General features: G+C 38.6%; 1 protein-coding gene across 1 annotated transcript in view; it reads right to left on the bottom strand.

Moving 5' to 3' along the window:
* Nucleotides 1-21,189, bottom strand: part of PTPRM (protein tyrosine phosphatase receptor type M) — a 794,802-nt gene that overhangs the window by 290,105 nt on the left and 483,508 nt on the right. Inside the window, 3 exon segments of the mRNA XM_032595357.1 lie at nt 241-343; nt 3,563-3,764; nt 13,034-13,143. Of these exon segments, the coding sequence (XP_032451248.1) occupies nt 241-343; nt 3,563-3,764; nt 13,034-13,143 (415 nt within the window).

The following is a 21,189-nucleotide window of genomic DNA, read 5'->3' as shown; positions in this document are numbered from 1 at the left end:
TTGTTCCTTATCTTCAAAGAACAATGCACTTGCATCTGAATCAAACTCCATACACAATACTTGGTCACCCCAGTTCAAAGCACTTTCCCTTTCTAATCTAATTAGAGCTAATAAAGATACTGGCTTTACAAGCTGACTGATGTTTGTAGCAAAACCCCAGAAAACACGTTCAAGAAATTAATCAATTTGATTTTAGTTCCTATCTCTCTAGAGCCAGCCCACCCCTCCTCTGCTCAGTACCTGACAGGTGCGCCCCGGCTGTGTGCAGGTTTCAGCATGACTGTCACTGTGTTGTCCGTTTGATTCAAAGGGGTCTCCAGTTCATAAGCCGGCATAGAGGGTGCTGGGGGAAGAATGTGTGAGATGGGAGACTCATTATATTTCTGGTTGATTTTTTCAGTTTCCTTCCTAGTTCCATTTCCAAAGAACATGAAGAGCACAGTGCACTTAAATTGCAGCTACGAACCAACAACGGGCAGCCTTTACATACATGCCCTACACAGAATACGAGGAAGCACTTCTAGAACCAATATATGTTGACTTCTTTCATCTTGAGTTTAAGTAGGGTGGGAGTGTGAGGGGGCTCGGGCGGTGTTAGTTAATATTATGTCTTGATTTGCATTCTCGCTGAATGGATGTAGTCAGCGAGCTGTGGGCTTAGAATCTGTGTACTTGTTGGTAGGAATGCTTTTCTTTAAAAATGACTTTAAATGCAAATTTAAGAAACAATCACTAGGATCATAAGACTGAACATTATAGCTCTCCCATCTGAGTCAAGGTGGAAGGCTGTGTGGGCCAGAGATCCATCTAGGGATCTGCAGAGGACTACAGGAGCCACGGAGGCTTGCTGAAATCAGTGACCACTAGTGGGCTCTCAGGGAGAGCAGCGGGTGGAGAAGACACGGGAACTGAAGTAAGAGAGGCCTTGGTTGGACTTTTTGCTGTTTTGTTTTAATCAGCACAAGAGCTGAGGCACATCAATTATCTCTGGAGCTTCAGTTTACTCTTCTTTCAAAACAGGAGAAATTACCCTCTAGGGTTATCATGGGAATTCAAAGAGATAATAAAGAGAGCCAGGCAAATATAATTCTACAAATGTTAGTTCTTTTTCTCTACTCCACGTGAATCCTATTTCCATTTCCTGGCATTCTTTGTTTTCTAGATTGTTCAGTCTTATGAGAAGATAACGACAGAGCTCTTCAGTAATTTTGTCATCGCCGTGGACAAGAGAAATCATTTCATGAAGCCTGTGATGTGGGAGGGCACACAGTCTTTTTAAGACCCACAGGTGTAGGTACCTGATGAGAACGCTAGAGATCAATTTTTTTTAAATACAGTTTTAAAAATCTCTTACATATAAAAAGCTTTTATGTAAAAGACATGGATTATATCTCATTTCCATTTATTGGATTTTCTCAGCATTAAAAATTAACTCCAATTCTATTAAAAATTAACTCCGATTCATAACACAGAATTACATTTTGTATAGAGAATAGTTCTCTATTTGAGGTCCACGAAACTAGAAAATTGGGGCCCATAAACTGTAATTTTCTTTGAACTATAAAAATCAAATAGTTATTCTTGATGAGTCTGCAGGCTAACTAAAATGTCAACTGTCTTTGTTTCTGGATAGAACTGTATGAACTTGCTGGGCTAACGGCGGTCAGACTCGTATCAACCAGAATTTTTATATAACAAAAGTAGCAAAAAATGAATTATTTTTTCTAAAAGAACATCCTCTTTAAGATAATGATCTTTAAGGGGTGCCTGGGTGACTCAGTTGGTTAAGTGTCCAACTTTGGCTCAGGTCATGATGTCACAATTTTTGGGTTCAAGCCCCACGTCAGGCTCTGTACTGACAGCTCGGAGCCTGGAGCCTGCTTCAGATTCTGTGTCTCCCTCTCTGCCTCTCCCCTCCTCACACTCTGTCTCTCTGTCTCTCAAAAAATAAACATTAAAAAAAAGTTAATAATCTTTGAAATACAGTTTCCATAGGGGAAAATTACCAAAAAGGGGGGGGACAGGGGCCTGGAGATACATATATTTACACACATTCCCACCTTATTCTCCATCATAAATTCAAGCAGCAGTGATATCATCTTAATTACATCCAAGTATCAATGCACTTAATCAAGATCAGAGAAGGAGCACATGGAAAATTACAACCAGAAACCATATTTTCTGATTCCAAATCTAGTGGTTTCTCTACTTGCTCAGCTCTATACACTATGCCATTTTCCTAACCTCCCAAAGACTTCTTCCTCTTCTTCCAACTCCCCATATTGTTATCACCTGATGCTTTCTATGAACTATCAACATATATTAAACTTCAAGTCAAGTTTGTGCTTAGAAATAAAATCTTACACGATCAAAAATTTCCCCATAAGTTATAGCTGCTTAAAACCAATGTCCAAACCTAATAATGCTTATAGTACTCGAGCTGTAAGCAATTCCCTGTCTCTGATTCTAAGCAAAAAACTTTCCAAGAACTAGAAATGAGGGACAGTATATGTGAAAATCAGGCTAAATATTATTTAGCTAACACTGACTGACTGAAAGAGTTACTTCCCTCACCTGCCCCCTGCTCATCTACCCCCAACCAAAACAGGCAAAGCCAAAACTCAAATACTTCCCCCACTCATACCCAAAGGGGAAAAGAATGGAAAAAGGGAATGTCCGTGGAATTGTGTTTACTGCTGTTACAAATCCCAGAGCAGATGGCAACTCCATTTCCTCTAGTCTGAAGCACAAAGACATTTTCTGCACAGTTGCACATGCCCAGAAATTCTTCTCAAATTATGTCTTTGGTTGGATGGCGTAATTGAGTCTCTACCAGCAAAAAGCTGGAGGCTGTAAGTGCCTGGTGCCACCCCTCTGTCGTTGCAAAGGATGGGCAACTACTAATGGTGAAGGTCCCAAGGAAGGTCCCTTCTGGAAGCAGACTCCATATAATGCTGTCTATCTGCTGAGCGCTCAGTCATTCACAGCTCATTGCAGAGATCTTTCCACCACTGCTGCTCTGGTAACTTGTACTGTGAAGGGGGTAGGAGCATACAGACCAGAACCAACGCCCATGCTCCCGTTCTCCGATGCAAACTGATAAAACATGGCTGCTTCCTAATGCAGGAGGATCTTAAGCTCCCAAATTATAAGTATTTGCAGTATTTCATTCAATTCCAGGAATCTGATTTTCATACGTACCAAAGTGGGAATCTGAATACAATGTGTAAGATGGTATCAGCTTTGTGTCCTTGACAATGGGAATGAAAAAGTACAAAAATGCTACTTCCGATAAAAGACATAACTCATGGGGCACCTGGGTGGCACAGTCGGTTAAGCGTCCGACTTCAGCCAGGTCACGATCTCGCGGTCCGTGAGTTCGAGCCCCGCGTCAGGCTCTGGGCTGATGGCTCAGAGCCTGGAGCCTGTTTCCGATTCTGTGTCTCCCTCTCTCTCTGCCCCTCCCCCATTCATGCTCTGTCTCTCTCTGTCCCAAAAATAAATAAACGTTGAAAAAAAATTAAAAAAAAAAAGACATAACTCATGAATGTATATATAATACCTGATATTTTGGTGGTAAACTGATTTGTTGCTGGAGGTCCAAATCCCTTAGCTGTGCTAGCTCGGATAGTAAAGGAGTACGTGGTCCCCGGATACAGTCCAAAGAATAGAAAATGGGTTTCATTTCCCAGTTTCGAAACTCTTCCACTTTGATTGGATAAGTCTATTTCTGGGTCAAAGGAACTGACAGCTTTGTAGGTGATCTGCAAGAGAATAAGAATGTGACAACATATCTGGAGCAGATGGACCGGGATCACATCTTTATCCAGTAAACCCTTGTGATGTATGCACTGTCAGATGCTTTATGATAAGCTCTTCTACTCACTCAGACTCTTCAAATCCTGGATCCGGTGAAGGGGCACAGGAATTCAGCCAAAACTGTTATGAGTTATTACTTTTATAGACAGAGGAACTGAATGCCAGTAGATTAGAACATAAAGGATGAGTTCAGGTTTAAGCTAATACCTTGAAGTTGTTTGCTTTCAAAATGTCACTTTGGAAAACTACATTACAGTTGGCTTCAAACAACATCACAAAATGTACAACTAGCTCAAACAGATGAGGACCTTACAAGGGGAAGGCCTCCTCTCTCAGCCAGTGGCCAGTTTGATTTAGCACTGAATAGGATTATTGTCTACTGGAAACTAAGGGCACTTTTAAATGTGTTCATCAATGTGGGCAAAGATATCTGCTCTCAAAATAAATCCCAGACACATGTCAGCAGCTCTTGATGGTATGACTGTGGTGCTTGTGACGGGTCCTATTTACTTCTTTTCTTTAGAGCAACCCTGTCCAAGAGAACTTTCTGCATGATAGGGAAGTTCTACTCTGCACTATTCAGGACAGTAGCCACCAGTCACAGGTGGCTTGAAATGTGGCTAGTGAGACTGAGGACATGATAATTTGATCTTATTTAATCTTAATTAACTAAAATTTAAATTTAAATCACCATGCACGACTAGGAGCTGCCATTTCAGGCTGAGCCACTCTAAAAGCTTTCATATCTATGCCATGTAACTAACAGCTGTTCAAAGCACATTGGATGAGTCTGGAATGCATGAAAATAAATATAACATAGGTGTCTTTAAATCTGTCCTTTCAAGTGATTTTTAAAAGAATTTCACTATAAGTAGTTCATCACCTATTCACGAACACGCATTTTAGTGGTGATTACTAACTCCTACTGGTTATAATGACATAATTTTTAAATGTGGCATATTCAAAAGTTTTAAATTGCAAAACCGAGCACTTTTCCTTGCTTTTAAATAGGTAAACTTACTTATAATTTATGTGCATGAACACTAACACTGTTATTATACGAAGTGATAATTGACATTCTTTCTTCTTATATTTATACCATGTCATTATAATTAAGGAGACCTCTCTGGAAGAATATTTAGATTGAATCATCTCAGCTTTGGCAAGAAAATGTTTGCTGTATATATTAATCACCGCGGTGCATGCCAGTCTCAGAGTCAGGTGGCATATCTGTTGTTAACCCTTTAGCAGACTTCCCTTATAAGAGACAAGACCCTGTCTACCACCAGCTGCTGTGGGAGGGACTTTAGCGCTGTCACCCCTGTGTGCTTAGTTGCTTACTTGGTCCTTGTTCTGACACTTCTCGAGAAAAAGGTAGTTCAGAGAGGGCAGCTCTAAGCTCTGATGGCATATTCACTCCCCAAAGTTCATTCATTCATTCACCCATTCAAAACCTATTCACTGTACGTCTCTGGTGCACCAAGCCCTGTGCTCTGAGCTGGGATCTCACTTGGTGATTGGGACACGGTACCTGACCCGGGGGAGGTAACAGTCTGGTAGACAAGTAGAGAAGCAATTTAACAATTAAGATACAGTATAATTAAAACGAGGACTAGCACCACCCGTCAGGGCTAGGTACATCTCCTTGTTCATTTCATTGCCTTACCAAAAAGTTTAGTGGTACACAATCATATATGGGACAAAGTCCAAACTCCCTACCTTTGGGTTTAAGACCCACCGACATCTTCTTCTTCAAACTTATTTCTGCATACTCGACACCATGATATTATATTACCTTCTGTCCTGGTCGGGGGATAAAGATTTACTGTACCACAAACACTGGGCTTTTCTGACGCTGTTTTTCCTCATAAACTTTCACCTGCCTGGAATGTGAAAGGGCTATCTGTGACCCGTTTTCTCTACCTACTCTGATTCACTCATTCCATCCCAATATTGATGGAATAGCACTGACATCGCGAGCACCACGGTCAGCAGGTGGACACAGGTCCTGCCCTCAGGTGGTTAAGAAACTGGACTTCAGTGGGTGGAGCTGGGAGAGATGCAGTATGTAAATTAATAATTAAAAAAAACTGCAATTCAGTAGATGAGACAAACACGGTGCTAAGATAAAGAATATTGGGGGCAGGGAGGGATACATGCACAGCCACCAAGAACCACTGGGGAAGGGGCCACTGAGGGGATGACAGTTAATCTGAGGAGACTTGAACTTGTGAGAGAGCCAGCTGTGCCAAGAGTTTGGGAAAGAATAGCATGAACTAAGGCCGTGAAGCAGGAGCATTCTGTGCACAGTCAATGGACAGAAAGAAGGTCCGTGTGGCTGTGGCCCAGCAGGTGAGGTGAGCATGGTCCCTCAATCAGTGGTTGGAGGAGTGGGCAGGTGCCATAACATGCAGCGCTCTATACCCTAAGATAAGAAGGATGGATGCACACACGGGGGAGCCTTTGAACATTTTTAAGCGTGCAAACAAAATGATCTGACTGCCCTTAGGAGAAGACCATGTTAGCGGCCAAGGGGAGAAGTGGTCTGCTGGAAGGAAGCAGTAATGGTAGTAGGGAGGCCACTGGGAGCTTCCACAGAGACCGCGAGGGAAACCTCTAGTTCCTGTGCTAGTGCAGTGGCTGGGACTAAGGTGAGCACCGTGAAGAGCACAGTGAATGAAGAGAACTGGCATACTGGAGAGTGAAAATGGGCAGAACTCTGTGACAGACTGGATGCGGACACTATGAAGGATAGTGTCAAGGACAGGGTCCACATTTTGGGCTTAAGCAAAAGATGGCCCCGCCTTTACTGAAATGGGATGGAATGAATGAGGGGAAACGAACTGCTGGCTTGTGGCCATACCATGCATTGTATAAGCTGGGATTTGAGATGTTTGGCCTGGAAATAGAGATATGGGGGTGATCAGCATTGAAATAGTATTATTTAGGAAGGGATGAGGTCGTTGGGGAAAGGATTTTAGGGAGAACACCGATATTTAATGTAATCAATGGTGGAGGAGGAGAAACCAACAAATGAGCCAGAAAGGCCAACAGAGAGAGCTGTTACTGAAATCAAAAGGAAAAAAAAGGGGGGGAAAGGGGTCTTCAGAAAGAAATGCTTTCAAAGACACTGGGAGTTCAGGCGAGATTGGAGCAAAACATGTCTGCCCGCCCATGGTTAAAGTTAAAGTTCCCATTTTACTTCTCTGGAAAGCCTTCCAAAATCTGGCCTAACAATCATTGGACCAGCTGAATGCCTGATGTTGTCACTGCATTCATAAGTTCATTTGGCCATACATCATGGAGCACTGTCACAGCTCTTCTGTAGTATTAAATCATGATTTAAATATGCCAACGGAATTGGAATTTTTCATGTAATTGTATCTTCTTTCTGAGGAGTGATTGATGTCTTCTTCTTCTTTCTGAGCCCACGGTGATGAGTAAATATTTGGCACTCAGTAGATATTTTCCCAAGAAGACTCCTGGGGAGAAGAGGTGTGTGCATGCACTCACATAAATGCTCACACGACCGAGAGTAGGATGTGGCCGCCCCCACAATGACTACAGCGCAGAAAGTAAATGCTTTATCAAAGGACCCATCGTTCCACTGTACTCACCTATGGCCATGGTCAACAGGATAAGCTAGATGGGGCTTAGTAACAGTCTTTCAGGCACAGCCGTTTGAGAAATTGCTAATACTCATAGATCCTCTCTCCCCCACCCATGCACAGTAACTCATGCACTCCTAAAAATTATGGATCCTCTCCCTAACAAGTAAGTATGTTGTATATATGTGGACACAAAATGTCAGAAAGGTCATCGATCCCCCTCAAAGCCATCCAGAGCTCTGGGAGTTTGAATACCAGGAATAAAAAACCGGCTCTTCAGGAACAGGAGCAGTCAACTCTAGAATCCACTCCTACCATAGTGGATGCTCCATATACATTTATCCAAGCAATTACTTTAACGGACGCCAAAAAAACAACTCTACACTCACACCCAAACGTATCATACCATGTCCTTTTGGCATGTGTTTTTTTTTTCATTTGTTTATTGTTTATTCAACTCATGTTTATGAAGTTCTATTAACTAGCAGGCTGTAGTAAAGCAGCAGGAAACTCCCAGAAGGAATGCCTGGGATTGCTTCCACACTTGCACTGTGGCTGAGGGATAAGGCAATTTTCGTGCAGCCTCTATGAAAAACACTGATGTTCCATGTTGGGTCTAGGCAATTTTATACAATTCCCCCAAGTCAAAAGGGAATGCAAATAACACAGGTGGGGGGTTAGAGTTAGGTGAGATGGGGGTCAACGGCAGCTTGTATTGGATGATTTCCGATTTGTATGTAGGTGCCTGAAATATTCCCAAATTGTCTTCCCCTCCTCTACTTGTGGTCTCAGGTCCTAAACTACAAGATTCATAGAAAAACAAAATGGAATAACATGCCATCTTTGACCATGAGGGGATTCAAAATCTTCTAGGAAGGGTGAGTTGATTGGAATTTCAGCCAGGGTTAAATACAGTCTTTTAATGGAGAGATAAGCAATCGGAAGAAGGAATAATTAAATCTGATTGGGGGGGGGGGGAGAAAAGAACCTAGAATATTTAAGGGAAAAGTATAATATTTGAATGAAAAACTGAAATATAAGCAGAAGTCCCAGAGGAGGAGAGAAGAGGGGACAGTATCAGGAAGACAGAAGGAAATGACAGAAAGAAGGTGTGATGGATTAAAATTCCATATACATAGCTCATTAAATTCCAGAAATTCCAGGAAAAAAATAATGGGAGACAGGGTAATAAATGTAAATTGGAATTAGATCATGGAAGGCCTTGAATATTAAAACCAAACTTCTTAACAGGGCCCTTAAATTCTACTTCTTTCTATTCTATTACCTATCTTAGTCAGTAATGATTAGTTGAGCCCAGTTATCCAGGCTAGGGATTTGGACATGTCTTCAACTCTTGATTCGTCAATACTTCAATCATTTGACAAGCCCAGACCATTCTACTTTGTTTGCTACATACCCATACAACACTGCACTTTATACTCTTCACACATTAGATTGGTTTATGGCCTCAGGTTCTAAATACACATACACACACGCGCGTGCGTGTGTATTGGAATTAAGTTTTTATGTTAATTCTAGTTAGTTACTAAACAGTGTAATATTACTTTCAGGTGTAGAATTTAGTGATTCATAATTCCATACATCACCCTGTGCTCATCACAAGTGCCTTCCTTAATCCCCATCAGCTATTTCACCCATCCCCCTTCCCATGTCCCCTGTGGTAACCATCTGCTTGTTCTCTACAGCTAAGAGTCCTTTTCTTGGTTCACCTCTCTCTATGGAAAGAGAGGGAGAAAGAGAGAGAAGTGTGTGTGTGTGAAAAAGAAAATATCCAGGACAAATACAGTATGTCAATGATATATATGTATATGTGTGTATATATATATATATATATATATATATATGAGCTGTGTATCTCCAGAGAGATAGAAAGATATGTATGTGTGTGTGTGTGTGTGTGTGTGTGTGTGTGTATTTCAAAGTTTGTAGATGCGTTACTCTCATGACCAGGAGTCTGGCGTTTACTCACTAGGCAATTGAGAGCCATTTAAAGAAAATGCTTGGACATGTATATATCCCTGAGTACTGTGTACTTGGGAGTATTACTGGCTGAAAGTTCTAGAAATCGACTTGATATGCAATGTTTACATTTTGAAAGGTTCTCCCAAATTATCTACATAAGAGATGCATGTTCCCGCCAACAGTCTAAACACATATGCATTTCCCCACATCACTGTTTAACCCTTGATATTATACAGACTTAAACTTTTTGTAGCACTTATTTCATTTCTGAATCATTAGTAAGATTGGGTAGGTACCTTTTCACATGCTTACATGCTACTTGGATTTTTTTTTTTCCTATGAGTTGTCTCCTCTTATTCTTTGTCCAGTTTTTCTAATGGAATGCTTTGTCTATTTCTTATCAATCTGTATCAAGTCTATACATTGCAGCCAACAGCCCATCGACTGTTATAAATGTTGAAAATAATTTCCTCAAGTCTTCTGTCTGTATTTAGACTTTCCAAGTGGTATCTTTTGTCATTTAAAAGTTTAAATATTTATATAGGTAAATCTGTCAATCTTTTAAAATTGAACTTTCTGGTTTTATTGTCAAGCACAGTAAGATATATTATAGAAATATCGTCCTTATTTTTCCTAACGTGTTCTGGTACTTTAACTTTTGTGTTTAGAACGTGACTCCATTTGGTAGGAGTTTTTTTTGTATGGTGTGAGGTAGATGTCTTATATGGTATATTATTCTTGTAAAAAATGCTGGATTTGTGAATATTTATTAAATTTTATTGATCTCTATTCATAAGTGAATTTGCACTATAATTTCTACCTCATAACATTTTGGAAGGACATGACCTAGTTGTTAACAGTTGTTACCTCTGTAAAGTGCAAGGAAGAAGCAAGGATACTATTTTGAATACTTCTGTACTTAAAATATTCCTTCAGAGAGTGATATTACATTTCTAATTTAATAAAATAAAAATTTTGATTGCTGTTGAGGAAGTCTGTAAATGTCAGTCTAGGTCTCGGGCAGGTGACTGATAAAAATAAAGGGCTGATCAAAAAGTAAGGGATGTGAAGGGCTAAAGCCTAAACAAAGGTGGGGAGAAGAGAGAGGAAAGGCTAGTTCGAGAACACTGAAGATGGACCTTAGGGGAATAAAACGGAGAGGCAAAGAGTAAGATCAGAAGAGTGTTTTCATGCTGTCAATTGCCAAAACGTCTGGCAGAAAACGATGATGTTGACATTTTCTGATCATTAATGGTTTGGTGCATCTTTCATGAGAGGTAAGGAGAGAACCTGAAAATAACCTGAACCCACAGCATATTCATGTACAACATCTACTGCATTCAACCTGTTTTCTCTTCTTTTCTGCAAAAAGGATCCAAGCATACTCCCTGCCCTAAGGAAACATCTGTATCATTTGTTACTAAGTTTTTTCCAATGAGGATAATTTACCTTGCCTTCTGGTTTTTACCTATAGTCAAATGTGTTTCTATGACAGAACTTACTGTTCCTAAGATCGCTGGGTTTTTTTGTTTGTTTGTTTTTGTTTTTGTTTTTCTGGACAACTGTTCCATTTCCTTAGCATGATGTCAGTCCCCAGAGCCTCTGGTCCTCCGAGGAACATTCAACAACAGTCCTTAGCTCCAGGAGGAAGCTGTGCCTATCACTGACTCTGGCACAGGCAGTACATCTTGACTAAAGAAGAGCTTCCTCATGAGACACCATGTAAGCCCTATTTTGAGAACAGAAACCCCCTTTCCTACTTCTGGAAAGCATGGGGGAAAGACAGAGAAAGATTTGGTGGTCAGAAAACGTACACATTTGACATTTTCCCTTTGGTACCTAGAAAAATGAACCAGCCTGTGCTACTTAACTATATCTGATGTTTAAAACCCTGATTTATGACACATTCACGTATCCCCATTATAACAGCATTTAGATCTGTGTTCAGCTGGGAGACCCTGGCTGCTGAATTCAGAGAGATTAATAGCTTCTTCTTTTGAATTATTTTTCCTATTGTTTTCATGTTAAAGTTACTTTTTACACAAAGATGTATGCTCAGTGGGATCAGAAAGAAAGGTTCTGGCTATTATTTTCTGTTTGTCTAGATAGGAACATGTGGCTTCTGGGACAGATAGACTTATTTCTTGGAACTTAACATTGATTCAAAGGCTGTTATCTTTTCTCATAAAATATTCTGTTACTCTTAGGTAGGAATTTCCAAAACTGAGGCCAGAAAATGGTCCTGGGGCCAAAAAATATTAACTGAAAGATTCTGATCATTGAGAAAAAAAAATATGAACTTGTTTGATTTGATTATAAAACTTAGGGGCGCCTGGGTGGCGCAGTCGGTTAAGCGTCCGACTTCAGCCAGGTCACGATCTCGCGGTCCGTGAGTTCGAGCCCCGCGTCGGGCTCTGGGCTGATGGCTCAGAGCCTGGAGCCTGTTTCCGATTCTGTGTCTCCCTCTCTCTCTGCCCCTCCCCCGTTCATGCTCTGTCTCTCTCTGTCCCAAAAATAAATAAACGTTGAAAAAAAAAAAAATTTAAAAAAAAAAAAAAAAAAAAAAAAAAAAAACTTAGCTCTCAAAAGGCTGAGCCATCGATGTTCCTAACGCTGAATTCTTTCACAACGAAGCAACCAATGAACAGCATCAATAACTTAACATGAAAATCAACTTTTCCTTTTCTCTTACTTTGTTTAGCTTTCAATTAAAAACATTATTATTGTTATTAATTTTTGCATTTCAATACCAATTTCCAAAAGGTATAAGGCAACATAAATGTGAGGCTTGTTGGGTCAGGGAGGGGTTTACCAGCGATTACTGTCTGACAGCTAATCTGCTCAGGCTTTTGTCAGGAGTTCTGAAAGGTATTCAAGCAGAGGCTCCACCAGAGGAACAGTCGCGATTTTTAGAAACCTAACAACATATAATTTTGTTACATTTGCATTCAAATACATGCTAGCTTAAAAAAAATGCACCTGCTTGTTTCTATGACAATAGGCACAGCGAAATGATGCTCGTACAGATGTGATGATGACTGTCACCCCGTCACTGCTGTTATTTTTTTCTTGAACAATTCATCAAATTCTTCTCTGCTCTCTACCATTCAACCATTTGATATGCCTCAGTAGACAAAACTATGCCACGGAAGCCGAAAGGATGTTTTGCTAATACTAAGAACCAAAAGACATTATTCAATTGTTATCCCTGAGACAATGTCTATTGACTTTGCTAATTGGATAATCACCGTTCTTCTATAATTCAGTAGTAAAATATTTTATAGCTAGCAAGATGGGGTTGCCTCCTAATCAATGCTCGTTACAAAATACTTATTGTTTTTAATACAGGTTATTTTTTAAAAATATTATGTTGTGTCTTTACATATAATAGCATATAGTCCAGAAACAACCAAAGCATTATAAATATACACCCTGAAATGATATATTATTTGAAAAAAATCAGTGTTTTTTTTTTTTGCTTCTATGCAGTAACCATTATAACTATCAAAGACAATAAACTTCTTAAAAGACATGATGCCATTATGCGTTTTTAAAAATACTAGACAGTCTAGCTACATGGAAATTATAATAAAAATTAAATTACTAATGAATGTGTATACTACCTCATATAATGTGATGACACCATATGTTTGAATCGGTTCCTGCCACTGAAGAAATATCTTCTCTTCAAAAGTACTTCCTTGGATGGATTCAGTGGGAACAGCGCCTGGCACTAGAAGGGGGGGGAAATCAATAAAAGTTTGAGTGACCCCCCTCAAAATTAGATTTTTCTAGATATATTAGATTTTTAACTTTCAATTGAGACATAAGATTTAATAGGCCACAGATACATTCAGTTTTCTTTTAAAAATACGAAATTTAAAACCATTTAAATGGTTTTAGCACTGTCTTTATAAAGAAAATAATTCCATCATTTTTTTTTCTTTAAAACATGAATCAATTACACAAAGATCAGTAATTACCTTTGAAATGAACTTTTGTATTCTTCAGAAATAAGGAAAAATACAGAGCAATAATAATTCCCACACACTGCTTGTGAGAGTGGAAATTGGTACAGCCACTTTGGAAAACAATTTGGTAATGGTAGTACTTAGTAAAGTTAAAGAGGCATGTATCATGTGACCCACTTCTAGGTATATTTCTGAGTAATATTCTTGCACATATACACCAGGAGACATACAGTTATTGTCAATACAGCATTTTTTAAATGTTTATTTTATTTCTTTTGAGAGAGGGGGGAGAGAGGGAGAGAGAGAAAGAGAAAGAGAAAGAGAAAGAGAAAGAGAAAGAGAAAGAGAAAGAGAAAGAGAAAGAGAGAGTGAGAGCGAGAGCGAGAGCGCTCATGCATGCAGAGCAGGAAAGAAGGCAGAGAGAGGAGAGATAGAATCCCAAGCAGGCTCCGCCTTGTCAGCACAGAGTCCAACTCAGGGCTCAATCTCACGAATCCTGAGATCATGACCTGAGCCAAAATCAAGAGTCAGGAGCTTAACCGACTGAGCCACCCTGGTGCCCAACAGAGCATTTTTTAATAAAAATAATAAATTGGAGACAAACCAAAGGGTAGGAAAGAAAGTTTTAGTCATACAATATGATACAAAAAAATACTGAAAATAAATGGCAGCTATGTACATTATCATGGATGGATTTTATATTTATAATTTTATATTTTTATATATTTTATATTATTGAGGAACAAAAGCATGTGAAAGAAAAATAGATATGAACTGTTGCACTGATCTTTAATGTGTTACATATGCACAAAATACATGTTTTAAAACGATGTGATATAGATGAAATAATATGCAATAAATATTTTTAAAAAAATATTTTATGTATTAATGATTACAAAAACTGGGAATTTTGATGCCATTGTAAAAAATGTTTATTTATTTTGAGAGAGAGAGAGAGAGAGAGAGAGAGAGGAGAAGGGACAGAGAGAGAGGGGGAGAATCCCAAGCAGGCTCCACACTGCCAGCACAGAGCCCAACATGAGGTTCAATATCACAAACTGTGAGATGATGACCGAGTTGAAATCAAGAGCAGGACACTTAACCAACTAAGCCATCCAGGTGCCCCTTTGGTGTGACTTTTTTAAAAACCTGAACTAACTAGTTTTCAAAAAAAAAAAAATCTAATGGGCATAAGGGAAGGTGGAAATTTACCTGCCAATTTTCTATAACATTTAATATTGCTTAAAAATATTATTTATCTCCTCTTCATTTAAATTCCTTTTTTGCACATATGCTTTATATTATATATAATTTAGTGTATTGGTGTGTCTATCCTTCTATCCTATTTAAAAAGTAGTATACCTGTAGTATTTCTACATATATTTGAAGGTGCATGATCAAATTTTTTGGTGACAGTGTGAGTAATCAAAGAGTGGTTGGAGAGGCCTCACACTTCTCAAAACTTATTACAAAGCTATTATATCATGACAGTGTGGTATTGACATAAAGATAAGCATACAGATTAGTGGAAGAGAATTGAGAATACAACAACAAATCTCTACATTTGCAGTCAGGTGGTATTCATGAAGGGTGCCAGGAAAATTTAATTGGGAGATAATAACCTTTTCAACAAATGGTGCTGGGACAACTGGATATCCGTATGCAAAAAAATGAAGTTGGATTCTTACCTCACACCATATATAAAGTTTACATCAAAATAGATTAAAGAGCTAAATGTATGAGCTAAAACTACAAAACTCTTAGAATGAAACACAGGTGTCAATATTCATGACCTTGGATTAGGCCACAGTTTCTTGGACATGACACCAAAGGCACACATACACAAAAAAAGTAGATAAAGTACATCATCAGAATGAAAGGCTTTGTGCTTCAAGTGGCATTACCAAGAAAGTGAAAAGGCAACACACAGAATAGGAGAAAATTTTTGCAAATCATTTATCTGGCAAGAGACTTGTATCTTAAATACATAAAGAACTATTAAAACCCAGTAAGAAAACAAATAATCCAATTAAAAATGGGCAAAAGGTCTGTATAAACACTTTGCCAAAAAAGATACACAACTGGCCAATAAGCACATGAAAACATCAGTAGCCAGCCAGAAAATGCAAATCAAAACCACAATGACATAGTATTTCACACTGTTAAAATGGGATAATCCAAAGGCAAATAATAAACATTGCTGAGAATGTGAAGAAACTGAAACCCTCATGTTGAAGGGAATATAAAATCATACAGCTCCTTTGAAAACAACCTAGCAGCTCTTCAAACAGATACACACAGATAAATGTACCGTGTGAATTCCACTCCTAGGTACATACTCAAGAGAACTGAAAACATATATTACTCAAAAAATTATATATGAATATTAAAATAAATCATGAATATTAATATATAAATATTAATAGCATTTTCATAATAGCTCAAGTGGAAACAACCCAAATGTTCATCAACTCATGAACGGATAAACACATCTCAACACAGTTTAAAAAGGGGGTTAGAGAATGTTTTAGATTGTGGGAGGATATGAATAGACCTTTAAGGGTTGGTAAGATGTCCGAGGTTGGAAAGGCTGCCTAGAATTTCAAAAGGACTCATAGGTAGTACACATTTTTTTAGTTGAGGGGCTACTGAGGTAGATGTAAGATTTTATAGTTATTTTAAACACAGCTAAGTATAGCTTGGCAGAAAAAAAAAGGTACAGATTCAGATTCAGACGTGAGGACTGGGTTATGATTTAAGACTTTTCAGTAATTATTTATTTATGTATTATTTTTGAGGGGGGAGGGGCAGAGGAAGAGGGAGAGAGAGAATCTCAAGCAGATTCCACATCCAGCACAGAGCCCAATGTGGGACTCAATCTCATAACTCTGAGATCCCGACCTGAGCCAAAATCAAAAGTCAGACACTTAACCGACTGAGCCACTCAGGCACCTCAAGACTTTCAGTAATTAAAGTGTACAATTTTGGACAATTCACTGAACCTCTTTGGACCTCAGTTTCCTCATGTCTAAAATGAGGAAGTTGGACTAAGTTCACCTCTACCATCCAAACTCTAAATAATACATAAATATGAAAATAATTGTTTATCTCAGGTTGAAGGAACTGATGTGAAACTATGCAGAAATAAAGAAAACCAACACATTTAAGAAGTTATAACACTGATAGGTTCTAAGAAAATTCAGAGTCCAGAATTTAAGATGGTAATATTCATCAATCAGAAGCTGAAGTAAAATGGGCCATGCCAGAGAAAACTCTACTTAGTCTCTTCCTCTTGACCTTGAAAGTGTTTATTATGACATCATCATCAGTCTTCTCGTGGTATCAAGGCAAATATGAGTGGCTCTATTATTCTGAGATGATATTTCCTAATTGAGAATACTTACTAATATGTATGTGCAGATGTAAAGAGGTGAAGACTTAGAAAAAAATATATCTTTGGTTTCATTCAGTTAGTTTAAATCATAGTAAAATAAAATGGGAAAGTCAAAATTATGCTGAAGAGAGGACAACTTAAAGGGGTAAACTTATTAAAATGTACTGGAGATCCTGTACTTGATGGCACTGTGGACATGTTAACAAGAAAACCTAACTGAGATTCGTATATATATCATATATATGGATATTATATAAATATACATGTACACTATATTTATAGATAATTATATATATAATATATGTACATATACATGCATATATAATATATAAATGAATATATATAAATGATTAAATAATAATAATTAAATAATATATAAATGAATGTATATACATAATATACATATATATTTTTAAGGTCAGGAGCAGACAAAGTAAACTAAAATAAACTACCGGAAGAGTTGAATAAATTAGGAATAACAGTGTCTCACAGGAACTTAGGTCTACTACCTGTTTTCAGAAGTTCTTAGAAATTCAGGATTTGGGATGTTTCTAAGTTTGTGGAACTGAGCTCTATTCTTGTGATACCTTTAACAGTGATAAAGAGGTAATTTTTTCCATGTACTTTCTCATGAAATAAATACTCAATAAACATATTTTACCAGAGTAAAATTCATAATGTTCAATGAACTGTAGCCTTTTATAATGGTAGACACATAAAGTGACCACCCCATTTTTTTCAAACTCAGGAATGACAATTATTCTATTTTTGTCTTTTTTCTCTTTCTCTGTTTTCAAAGTCTTTGTTGTTAGGAAATAAAATTTGAAATAAAAGCTTTTCTAATTAACTGCATGCCTGTGTGCTACGGACACAGTAGAATTTTTTTTGGAAGTCATGCGTGCCCCAACTTCTGGGACTAGCAAGGTAATTTACACAAAAAGGTAAGTTATTCTTACCTCATGTTCTGATGGAACTTAACAGAACTCCCATCTCCTGTCCTTTCTCAATTCGAAACCCAAAAGTAGTGACTGGGTTCGCTCACGTGGCTTTGAGTAAGACACACCTGCTCGTTTCTAGAAAGGACTACATATCATCTTCCCTCTCCTTGGTTAAAACATTACTGTTGATGAAAACCTCAATGAGGTGATGATCAGCAAACTTTACTGTTTCATCTAAAGACGAATAGAACACTTCTGAGTGTTTTATTTCGCAATCTGGATCGTGCCTATTGTTACAGAAGAAGAATAGAAGGCTTCTTCTCTCCAGTTTGTAGTTAAGAGACGAAAAGATTAAATATAACAAAAAGAGCAAGGAAAGGTCACAAGGAGTTGCTTTGAATCACTGCAACAACAATAATGATCGCTCATTAAAGGCCTCTCTCTGTCAGCTACAAATGGCTCTCTATGTAAATTTCCTCTAACTCTAATATGCTTGACAACTCTTATTATTCTCACTTTTCAGATGAGGGAATTAAAGCCCATAGATTAAAAGATTCTTATCAGGTGCAAAGGAGGTCAGAGGGGTGAGAGTGCTACAGGCTGGAGGAGTTGGAGGCAGCTTTGTGAAGGACCTGAAGCCTGAGGAGCCCTTTGGAGGGCAGCAGAGGAAACGGAAGCGAGATGCAGCCAGGTGGACGGCAGGCGGCGCTGGAGAGCAGACCTGGAGGAAGAGCGTGGAATGGAAAGGACATGGCCTACCAGACCTGCTGCCTGGGTGACATTCTGGGCAGAATGATCTGCACTGGAGGAAAAGTCACTAGTTCTAGAGTATGAGCCAGGAAACAGAAGACCTTGGAAGCCAAGATTTAAACAAAGTCAATGACAGCTCTGTGGAGAGAGTGACACGATACAAATGTACTTTCATATTGTGATTAAAACTTTTTTATTTCAAGTATAATTAGCATACAGTGTTATATTAGTGTTAGGTGCACCATATGATTCCATGATTCTATACATTTCTCAGTGCTCATCAGCGAAAGTGTACTTCTAATCCCTTTTATCTATTCCACCCATCCCCCCCCCACCTACCTCTCCTCTGGCAACTACCGGTTTGTCCTCTGTATTTAAGTCTGTTTTTTGGTTTCTCTCTTTTTTTTTCCCCTTTGTTCATTTGTTTCTTAAATTCCACATATGAGTGATTTGATATGGTGTTTGTCTTTCTCTAACTTATTTCACTTTGCATTATACTCTCTAGGGTCCATCCATGCCATGTGGCAAGATTTCATTCTTTTTTACAGCTGAGTAATGTTCCATATATTGTCCATCTATATGTGGACACCTGGGTTGCTTCTATATCTTGATTATTGTAAATAATGTCACAATAAAAATAGGGGTGCACATACCTTTTTTAATTAGTGTTTTCAATTTTTTGGATTAATACTCAGTAGTAGATTTACTGGATCATATGTTAATTCTATTTTTAATTTCTTGAGGAAACCCCATAATGTTTTCCACAGTGGCTGTACCAGTATATGTTCCCACCAACAGCGCACAGAGTTCCTTTTTCTCCACATCCCTATCAACACTTGTTATTTCTTGTGTTTTTGATTTTAGTCATTTTGACAGGTATAAGGTGACATCTCATTGTGGTTTTAACTTGCATTTCTCTGATGATGAGTGATGTTGAGCATCTGTTCATGTGTCTTTTGGCCATCTGTGTGTCTTCTTTGGAACAATGTCTCTTCAGGTCTTTTGCCTGTTTTTATATTGAATTATTTGTTTTCTTGGCACTGAATTGTATATGTTCTTTGTATATGTTTGATATTAACCTCTGTCAGCTATATCATCTGCAAATATCTTCTCCCATTCAGTAGGTTGCCTTTTTGATGTTTTGATTATTTCCTTTGCTACGCAAAAGCTGTTTATTTTGATGCAGTCCCAACAGTTCAATTTTCCTTTTCTTTTACCTTGCCAGAGGAGACATACCTAGAAAAATGTCTCCACAGCTGATGTCAAAGAGAGAGGACTCAACTAAATAAAATCAGAAACGAAGGAGGAGAAATAACAGAGATGCAGGAGTATTTTAAACATGTTTTGTGGCTGAGTAGGCAACATTAGAATGGGCAAAAGCTGGAACCACCCATGAAGGTTAGAAATTTCAGCATGTAGGGGCGCCTGGATGACTCAGTCGGTTAAGCCTCCGACTTCAGCTCAGGTCATGATCTCACAGTCCATGAGTTCAAGCCCCACGTCGGGCTCTGTGCTGACAGCTCAGAGCCTGGAACCTGCTTTAGATTCTGTGCCTCCCTCTCTCTCTGCCCCTCCCCTGCTCATGCTCTGTCTCTCTCTGTCTCTCAATAATAAATAAACATTAAAAAAAAAATTAGGGGCCCCTGGGTGGCTCAGTCAGTTAAGTGTCTGACTTCTGCTCAGGTCATGATCTCACAGCTCGTGGGTTCGCGCCCCGTACTGGGTTCTGTGCTGACAGCTCAGAGCCTGGAGCCTGCTTCGGAATCTGGGTCTCCCTCTCTCTCTGCCCCTCCCCTGATCATGCTCTGTCTCTCTCTGTCTCAAAAATAAAACAAAAACATTAAAAAAAATTAAAAAAGAAAAGAAATTTCAGCATGCAATAACGAGGATCCGGATATAGGTAGTGGAAATTGAGAGAAAAGAACAAGTTAGTATTTTGGAAGTAGAAACAACAGGAGTTAGAACCAAATTAAGCATAGAAATATGGAGGTGGGGGTCAGAGGTGGCCAACTGATAATGTTGACATCTTATTCCACTTTTCTGGAAGATGGACAAGAACTCGGAGAAACAGAGACGGGGCCCCAAGTCTCAGCCCTGATTGGGTGACCTGAAGGAAGCTAATATTCCTGACAAAAATAACTGCAGTGAGACAACTATTTGAAAGCAACCAGCACAGGCAGGGCTTGATGGCGCTACAGAAAAGAAAAGAGAAATCTGTGGGATGAGCTCATCATTTACTCTGGCTGGTTCCCATAATCGGTGATCAAGGATCACTGCATAATCAGTTGCATGAAGAAAAAGGAAAAAAGTGAAATATCTTTTGCCCAGGAATAAGTAAGTGTATTCACTTAATGGGCTTCTCAAGTTCCTTGCCATCTTATTCTGATGCCTGGCAAAGAAATTTTAGGCCAAATATATGATATGCTACCACCATATTTTATGTGCCATATGTACATGTTATTGTGCGCGAGGGTCCCCTGTATAATCAATGTAAAAGCTCATTTGTGTCCATGCTCTGGGATTCAATGGATAATTTTACTATGTTAAATTATTTTAGAGGTTTACTGCAACTCTGTATTTGCTTTCTTTGATGAGTTGCTAGTGACATGCACTGCCTATTTGTTAAATCCTTGTTTATTGAGGTAATATCCAATTATAATATTGGTCCTATGAGAAAGTATCATCTATTCCATGGTCAGCAACCTAATGAGGTAATTTCTCAGCAC

The sequence above is a fragment of the Lynx canadensis genome, chromosome D3, assembly GCF_007474595.2.
Source record: "Lynx canadensis isolate LIC74 chromosome D3, mLynCan4.pri.v2, whole genome shotgun sequence".
Lineage (NCBI taxonomy): Eukaryota > Metazoa > Chordata > Mammalia > Carnivora > Felidae > Lynx > Lynx canadensis.
This window is presented reverse-complemented; position numbering and strand designations above follow the sequence as displayed.